This window comes from Sesamum indicum, linkage group LG8, assembly GCF_000512975.1.
Source record: "Sesamum indicum cultivar Zhongzhi No. 13 linkage group LG8, S_indicum_v1.0, whole genome shotgun sequence".
NCBI classification, from domain to species: domain Eukaryota; kingdom Viridiplantae; phylum Streptophyta; class Magnoliopsida; order Lamiales; family Pedaliaceae; genus Sesamum; species Sesamum indicum.
Window position 1 is genome coordinate 16,657,335 of NC_026152.1, and position 8,948 is coordinate 16,666,282.

The 8,948-nt window shown below is 36.2% G+C and overlaps 2 protein-coding genes across 3 annotated transcripts in view; both read left to right on the plus strand.

Moving 5' to 3' along the window:
• The window catches only part of LOC110011225 (putative membrane-bound O-acyltransferase C24H6.01c), an 8,159-nt gene extending 2,700 nt beyond the window's left edge, over positions 1-5,459 (plus strand). The window contains exons 7-20 of the mRNA XM_011089275.2: positions 155-225; positions 852-911; positions 1,039-1,152; positions 1,700-1,824; positions 1,905-1,956; positions 2,249-2,311; positions 2,415-2,524; positions 2,620-2,712; positions 2,808-2,889; positions 3,868-3,945; positions 4,594-4,669; positions 4,740-4,789; positions 4,869-4,924; positions 5,225-5,459. Coding sequence (XP_011087577.1) covers positions 155-225; positions 852-911; positions 1,039-1,152; positions 1,700-1,824; positions 1,905-1,956; positions 2,249-2,311; positions 2,415-2,524; positions 2,620-2,712; positions 2,808-2,889; positions 3,868-3,945; positions 4,594-4,669; positions 4,740-4,789; positions 4,869-4,913 — 1,019 coding nt within the window. The 3' untranslated portion in view covers positions 4,914-4,924; positions 5,225-5,459. The remainder of the gene's footprint in view (positions 1-154; positions 226-851; positions 912-1,038; positions 1,153-1,699; positions 1,825-1,904; positions 1,957-2,248; positions 2,312-2,414; positions 2,525-2,619; positions 2,713-2,807; positions 2,890-3,867; positions 3,946-4,593; positions 4,670-4,739; positions 4,790-4,868; positions 4,925-5,224) is intronic.
• The window catches only part of LOC105169017 (nuclear pore complex protein NUP98A), a gene marked incomplete in the record, with an annotated part of 7,694 nt that continues 4,176 nt past the window's right edge, over positions 5,431-8,948 (plus strand). For both annotated transcript variants that reach the window (XM_011089274.2, XM_020695876.1), the window contains 6 exon segments: positions 5,431-5,567; positions 6,276-6,365; positions 6,909-7,085; positions 7,424-7,624; positions 7,775-8,494; positions 8,658-8,864. In XM_011089274.2, the coding sequence (XP_011087576.1) occupies positions 6,344-6,365; positions 6,909-7,085; positions 7,424-7,624; positions 7,775-8,494; positions 8,658-8,864 (1,327 nt within the window).

Sequence of the window (8,948 nt, forward strand, 5' to 3'; positions counted from 1 at the left end):
TCTATATGTGCTAATCTTGTGATCCCCTCAATTTATATCTTTAACTAATGCAACTGGTAGAAAGCACTGGCATATTCTTTACTATGTCTTATCATCTATTACGCTTTACTGACGATGACACTCTTTGTTTTATGTTTTGATTTTCTTTTTCCAGTTGTTTTGCGTATGATAAGCTTTGGGTGTGATTATCACTGGGCTGATCAATATAATCAATTTGATCAAAAGGTATGGATCTTGTGTCATTTTTCTTGTAGCCTTCAGTAGCTTGATTACTGATCGAGCGTCTGTGCAATCCACCCTCCTCTTATTTCCTGTGAACTGTTCAGAGATATAGGACTATCACATTTTCTAATCTTCAAGGTATTTAGGTCATCCATGTTACATACAGTTCTCATTTAGGAAGTGTTACATTTATGATTCTTCAACAAAAAGAACTGTTTCACTGAGATGGAAACGAACTATTTACTTCAGTATATTTTTTATTGTATTTTCAACACATTGTAACTGTAAATCCTTGAGCTGAGCTGCAAATCTTGAAATAGTTATGAGTTGCTGGTCAACCCACTTACACGGTATATTTGAGATCCATATGGTTTATGTAGGATATGTTGTGAATGTATATTTATTCTTCTAATTAAGGGAAAAGTCTGCTGTTGGTACTTGTTTATTCCTAATACCATCGCAGATTAGTTGAAAATAGCTCCATAATATTAATAACTGGTAATATGTAGTCATGTTTATATTTTCAGCTGGTACTCATTTTTTTACTGTTTGGTCTATCAATGTTAAGAAAAGATGAAATTCAGTTATCTACTTTTCTGGATCCTCCTCATTTCCTTTGTATATGATAGAGGCATATTCAACGCTGTGACCATTGTTCATCAGGCAAGACATGCTACCTGATTTTACAGGTCAGCTCTTGTCTCAGTTACTATTAGTTCCTCCTAGTACAATGATTTGCGATATTTTGGTGATTTGAACATCTTTTGATGTCAACATTTGAGTCTTTCTAATGGAGTCTATTGATAAAATTCCCAGGAGAGAAGGGTCAGGAATGACAAGTTTTCATTTCCACTCTACTTGTGCTATTTGGTATATGCACCTCTTTACATTGCTGGACCTATCATTAGCTTTAATGCATTTGCCTCACAGGTTTGCTACTCTTATCATCATAAATTGTGCTTCTTTTCTGTGGCATTACTATATGTATTATTTAGTGCCTGGTATTTTTCAAGAATTTGTTCGTTGTAACTATCTGTGCAATTTGTTTCTATGTTATTATATAAGATGAACAATGTTGCAGTTTGTTCCTATTTTATGTTACATGACATAAACAGGGCTTGTGTTTGACATTCTTGATCTCTGATTTCACATGACTTACTATTTCATAGATGTCTGTTGCGAAAAGAGTTTCTTTGCTCTTCTATCACCAGCTTCCCAGAAGTGGGATAATCAAGGAAAGAGGTCACTGATACCTAGAAAGTGATGAAACTGGATGCATCTGGCAAATGCCGAATTTGTTTTTAATATACGAATGTTACCAGTTGCACTTAATTTTATTTTATTCTCTCTTTTGTTATTTCTTATCTCTTGATATTTAACAGATAACAGTCGATGCATCACCTTACGAACAATATCTTACTATTATACCATGAATGTTTAAAGGGAATCTAAGAATTACTTCTTATGTTTGTTGCAGTTGGATTCTCCCCAGAATATTTACTTGTCTCGAGAAGTGACTTGGTATGGATCCCGTTGGGTTTTTAGCCTTTTCCTAATGGAATTGATGACGCATCTGTTTTACTACAATGCCTTTGCCATTAGGTTAGTGTCTTATAAACTCATGGATATAGGTTAAATTAAGTTATTCAGCTTTATGTTTGAGAATAAAATTTTGCTTACAGTGGGGTGTGGAAACAATTGTCTCCCATGGACATCTTCATCATTGGATATGGTGTAAGTGCTCATTCTTATATTCTCTAGTCTCCTTGTACTCTGTACTTGTGTCACTCAGAAATCAGTTAGTAGAGATATTAATCTATATTGATCTTCAACTTACGAATTTCTAGAAGGGATTATAGTTAAGTAGATAATAGTGCTTCTCCTTCCACTACTTCATTTGAATTAGAATTACTTGGTAACCAAGTTCTGGTACATATCATGAGCCTCCAAAAGAAAACTTAAATTAGTATTTCCTTGTGCATCTCAGCATGATATCTGTAACTTTGATGGTATATTGTACAAACAGGTTCTGAATTTCATGTGGCTAAAATTTTTCCTGATCTGGCGCTATTTCCGCTTCTGGTCACTGGTAGGTTTCATCACAATAACTTCCTTTCTTTTGCACTCTAATTTCTGTGTTTTGATTCATTTGGTGTAACACAAATCTTTTAAGTAGTACGATATGCCTGTAGATTAATGGCATTGTGCCTCCTGAGAATATGCCAAGGTGTCTAAACAATTGCTACAACTTGGAAAGTTTTTGGAAAAATTGGCATGCTTCGTTCAACAAGTGGCTAGTTAGGTATAAGATTTCTGTCCTCTCTCTCTCTCTCTCTTCATTTATTTGTGCAGCTTAGTACTGAGTGAGGCAACAATAACTGCTGTTTCTTCTATTAGGTATGTTTATATCCCTCTTGGGGGCTCTCAAAAGAAGGTGCTGAATGTTTGGGTCATCTTCACCTTTGTTGCTGTGTGGCATGATTTGGAATGGTACTAACCTTATCAAATTTTCTCAGAGAAAAAATGTTATCCTAATCTCTGTCACAGCCCATTTACTAATATGAATCTTTTTTCCTTGTCTTTAGGAAGCTTCTTTCTTGGGCGTGGTTGACATGTATATTTTTTATACCAGAAATTTTAGTAAAATCAGTGGCAAATACCTCGCAGGTAGCATCGTTTTTCTCCCTTTGCACGTACCAACTCGATCAAATCGAGAACTATGCTTCTAACTTTTGAGAAAGTAGAAGGTCTTGTACAGGATAGATCATTATGAGAGGAACTCGCAGAGTATGACGATTGATGGTCCTGAACAGAAACAAAATGATCAAAAGAACAAGTCTTAAATAAAAATAGAACTCCAAGCATGTTATGACACTACTGAAGCAATCCCATGGGAGAAGATACAGAAAAGCTCACGTTAAATTGGTTTAGTGGCATGCGAGAAAACTTTCTACCTAAACCAGAGCATTGTATTATACCCGAGCCAGGTGAGGGAGGGAGGAAGACCGGCACAAAACACTAATACCATTTGTGAATGTACTAGAAGTAGCTGAATTGCAATTCCATTAGAGCCCGACCGGAAAAGTCTTTCCTTTGTTGGCTTTTTGCTAGGGGGTTAGTTACTCCATTACAACAGAATAATTTTTATATAAGTTAGATTCTAAAGGACTTGAGTATCTTCTCATGGATCAATGGTTCTAAACCAATTTAGTATTTAATGTTAAATTCTATTGAATGCCCTTGAGAAATTATTCGAGGAAGAGCTCTTTTTATCAGCAAAGAAAGTGAAAAATATTTATATACGACTAAGAGGTGTTACCCAAAATTTTGTAGTCAGCAGTATTCAATCGGGCGTCATCTTTCCTGTCACAGCAGCATTGTTGGAAAAGTATACAGTATATTCGCTGAAAAGGAATCATAAATTTAGTATAGTACAACTTTCCAGTGGCATCTACCATTGACTTGGATCCTTTACCATTATTGGCATAAATCTTTCAGATTTTGTTTCAGTTGGGAATAAATGTGCCCATCAGACTTTCCCTTCCTCCTAACCCATGGGAAAGAAATTAATGGTCTTTATATGGTCAAAATTGGATTGCTAACTTGACTCAAATCTTACCGTGTTTTCTGTCGCATTTGTTTCAGGTGCAGGGTGCTTTCAGGGAATTTGTTTTCCGTGAACTTAGTGCTGTTGCTGGTGCAATAACTATAACTTGCCTAATGGTCTGTCTTCTGATAATACATCATTAAGCCAAAAAGTATCATATTGAGAGTTTTAAAATAAATTGCCTCATGGTTGTCCTGAATTAGATTTCCATGAAAATTTCTGCGACACATCAGAACTGTGCTATTGCTTCTTTATGCTAAAAGCTAGTTGGTAATGATTGAATTTGGATAGTTTTAAATGAGCAGGAAGATAAAACTAATTGCATCCTTAGCATCTTAATATTAAGTTTGCTATGAACTTTTTTCCAGTATCAGCATCAATTATTTTGTGTACGATTAGTTCTGGTTACCCGTTCTGTACTAGTGGATGTTGCCGATATTCCCTTGCTTGACAAGTCGTCCCTCGGGAAATGTGGAATATGATCAGAATCAAGTAAAGTTTTGAAGATGACACCCTTTCTGTTTTCACCCATTGCTCTCTTTTCATGAAATATATAAATATGTAATGGATTTTTGAACTAAAAGTTGCCTTGAGAAAAAAGTGTACTGAATTGGTTCTATCAGCGTTACATTGTTTTAGGATCAAGTTTTTAAGTGATTGAGAAGCTGGACTGAATTTGACAGATTATCCAGAACCTTTTCCTGGGTATAAATAACTATGATTTCCAAATCTGAAGTGAGTAATTTGAAGCTATGGTGATCCAGGTGGCTAATCTTGTTGGGTTTGTAATTGGGCCATCAGGCATTAATTGGTTGGTTTCTGGATTTCTCCAGGAAGAAGGTAAGTTTCTTTTTACTTCATCTTCTAATTGATAATGCTTCGCAGCAGTTAACTTTTATAAGTTTTGCAGGTCTGGTTACACTTGGTGGCTTGTTAATTACATTTTATGTTGGAACAAAGGTATTAAACACTATAGATATTGTAGTTAATCTTTAGTTCTTTGTGCAATTTGATTTAATCTGTAAAGCCAAATGTGCAGCTTATGTTTCACATTGCTGATGCTAAGCAAAGGAAGGACAGGTAGATCATATGAAGGTCTGTTCTCGTGCCTGCTTCTTGTCCTAAATAAACGGATATAAGATATGCTAAATCACTTGTAATTTGGTGCAATTACTCAAGCTAGGAAGGAGAATGGCTCAAATTCTGTATCAACTGTTTTTTAGAATGGAAAAAGTTTCCTAAATGAAGGCTGCTGCAGTTTCTATGCTATGGCTGTTAGATGAGCACAATTTTTAGCCATAAAATTTTGAGAAGTAGCAATTTCTCCGATGATGGTGTAGATGATAATCTTTGAGTTGCCCTTTTTCATCTTTACTAAAGGAGGTGTTTTTTCAGGTGCTGTTATGATAAGGATGCGTGTCCTGTTTTCTTCAGATTTTGGTGGGTAACATGATCAGAATACACATTCTAAGCACAATTTTGTAACTGAAGTTGACTGGATCCATTCAATAAGTAGTTGTTGGAGGATGCATAGTCAGGAAACTTGGGTACTGTGAAAAAATATTCATGCAGTGTTTCTACTCAGAAGAATTTGTAATCAATGTGCAAGGGTTGTGATGTTGAGTTTGAAGGAGCAGAGGGGTTTTAGGCGTGATACTGATAGCATCCTAGCAGATTTATGACTCAGCTGTGGGAGAGGAAACAGGGTCTACGTGTGTATGTGCCTTTTCCCGATAAGGTGTCTTCCCTTTTTTTATACACTGTTGGAAATTATTATATATATTAGTATTTTGACTGTGTAGTTAGTTGTGGTGTCAGTTTTTATAGGATTTTTGGATTTTCTTTTTCTTTTCTTATTTTTTTCGTATTTTATATTAGAAAAGTTGGTTTTAGAAGGTCGATTTTCACTGCACTTTGACAAATGGATTCAAATAATTGAACTTAATGAATCTGTAATTACTTTGAATTAATGAATTTACGTTATGTGTGGTACGGGAAATAAAAATGAAACCAAGTAAATTATAATAAATTCAAAATACATCAAATAACAAGAACAATCAAATAATAAATCCACATAAAAGTTTATTTGCACTCGAATTCAAATATGGAACTTTAATTTTAACCACGGGATAGTTCAAATATTGAAAGAGTGGGTGCGTAGTTGCGTAAGATTATTCTTCATTTTCAGAATGAGGACCACAACGAATATTTAAAAAATCACAAGTCCTTAATTAGAATTCCTTAAAACCCTGGGTTACGGGTGCGGGTAGTTGAAATCCCCGAAACCAAACCGTTACCCGTCTAGCTTTAAACAAAAGCTACGCTGCTACCCCTACGCGGTTCAAGAAACAGCTTTTTCTTTAAGCTACTCGCCGGCCACCCGCCCAAATCATCTCAACAGTCTCCACCATATATATCCAACTAAAAGTCTTGTCCTTTATCGCAGTTTTCTGGGCTGGGGCTCGCCAATATTCTTCTTCTTTTTCTCCTCTCAGAAACTTCATTTTCGCAAGAATGGTGACTCCTCCTACTTCCTGTAAGTTTGATCTCTCTCTCGCTCTCTCGAAATATTACGCTAACATGCTACTATAATATGTAAAGTTATACTTCTGTGCTCTTTTCTTTTCATTCTACGTTGAACAATTGCATGCAGTGAGATCTTTTCTTTTTTCTTGTTCCTCTGTTCTTGATAAAACCACGTTGACGGGTGATCGATTTTTGTATATATCGTTTTTATAAACTGTTGGGTGCATGTCGGGATTCGTGTTTGCTACTTAGTAGTTTGGAAATTTGTTTTACAGTACTCTATTGTTTTACATTTTGGTCTGAAATGAATAAGCAGAACAGAAACCATTTGCATGCTTTTAAGTAGCATACACCAGAGAGATTTTTGTTAACAACTTTATCTTTGTGATTTTATGATGTCTTGTGAAATTATCCAAGGTAATGATAAATTATAAGTTCTAAGTATTTGTGCATAAATAACACTATGCACATACTGTTTTCCCCTTTCTTCTTCTCTTGTAGTTGAGGTCTTTTGGAGGGACAATATACTGACAGTTCTTTGTTCTATTGGCAGCTCATGGGCTGTTTCATTGCAGCAGTATTGATCCATTTTGGCAGACCATCAAGTCAAGGGGTACTTGTATCCATCCTTTGTTTGGTACTTCAACTCCTTCTGGTTCTCCAAAAGGTGCATCAGCTTTTGCTTCCAAAATGTCGTCTCCTTTTGGAAGCACTTCATCAGGTTTTGGAGGTAAGATAATTGTAGAGTTCATCATACTCCGGCCCTGAGTCAGTGATTCTTGGGAACAGTTTATTGAGAAAGAATGCAAGGCTATTTATGTTAATTATTAGACAAAATAAGATTTCATTTAAATCATACTTCTCTTCTTGCTGAATAGCTTGTTTCACTGAGATTGATGCTTTCAGGAAAAGTCTTCTGTTGTCTTAAAGAAAAAAGAAATTAGAATATTCTCTTGCAGTCTGATAGGCACATTATCAATCTATAAATATTACATGTCGATGAAATTGCTCTCATTTATGTCCCAAGAGAAGAAACATTCAGTATTCATCTACCATTTCCTACTGCAGGATCCAAGTGCACTGCATCCAATCCTGGTATTGCTAACGAATGTCAAGGAAGCAAATTAGCATCATATTATGAGACACCAGAAGTAAATGGAACAAATAGTAGGTATTCTGTTGGAAAAATCAAATCAATCTCTGCGATGCCCATTTTTAGAGCTAAAAGTCATGAAGAGTTGAGGTCAGAGGACTACAAGTTACACAAGGGTAAGCTTCTATGCTTGTTTCAGTGTCCTATTCGATATGGCGATCCGGTCTATCTGTTCTTTTCTCTTTGTTTTTTACATTCGATGATTTACATCCCTATAATCAGAAAATTATCTATAGTTACATAAAATTTCAATTTTCATCTTGCAGAATCCACTTTTTCAATCCGGAACCAAGGGAATGCATTTGAACAACCTAGCTCTCAATTCCGTCCTTCCACTCCGTCTGTGCCAGCAAGTATATCCTTGTTTGATTCTGGCAGTGGACTGGCCTTTGGTACAGCAACTGCTGCTCGAGTATCTGATTCACCTGTCAAACCACCAATTGGCAGTACAGGCAGAGATTTTGGTGTATGGTTGTCTTCTGGAACAAGTGGTTCAATTAGTGATAGCAATGGTAATCAAGCTCCAAGAAACTCTGCTTCCGGAGTGTCAAGAACCACAATATTTGGTGCTCCTAACAACTCAGGAGTTGGCTTCAACCCAACACCAACAATTTTGCACTCACCTTTAGCACATGGTAGCACAAGCTCAATATTTGATGTTCCTAATGTGCCATCTTTTGAACCTGGGATTGCAAGCAGTGGTTTCAGCAGTAGTATATTTGGATTTCCTAGTACTACTGCCTTTGAAGGATTAATCACTTCTGCTTCCCAAGTCTCTACAACACCAGGAGTTGGCATTAGGTCGATACCTTCATTTTGGGCAACGTCGATATCCCTTGGCAGCAGCTTATATGGACCTCAAAGTAACTGTACTTTAGGAGCTCCAACCACTTCCAACTTTTCTGTCTCAACCACTTCAGGATTTCTCTTCAGCTCAGCTTCAGCTTCTGGTAACAGTAACATATTTGGAATTCAGAGTTCTTCTGGTAATTATTTCTCAAAGACTTTACCTGCTTGGCGTATAAAACATTCCTTACATAAATAAAAATCAAGTCTCCTGCAATATTTAACTATAACATCTCAATGATTTGCTCTTTTTGCGCCCCTTAGACTAAACATTCATTATACATTGAATATTCCCTTCTATAGGATCCCAAGGAGCAACAACTCTTGAATCTATTGTTGGCAACCAGTACCGAGGAAGTCGAGTAGCACCTTATTCTGCAACAAGGGAAGTTGGTGGGGCCAATAATTGGTATTCTGTTGAGAAAATTCAGTCCATTTCAGCGATGCCAAGTTACAAAGATAAAAGCCATGAAGAGTTGAGGTCACAAGATTATGAATTAGGTAATAAAGGTAAGCCTCAATGCTTTCTTCTTTCTATTTCATAAGAAAGCGGTGGACTAACTTTTTGTATTTCTGTTTCATTAGATGGACAAA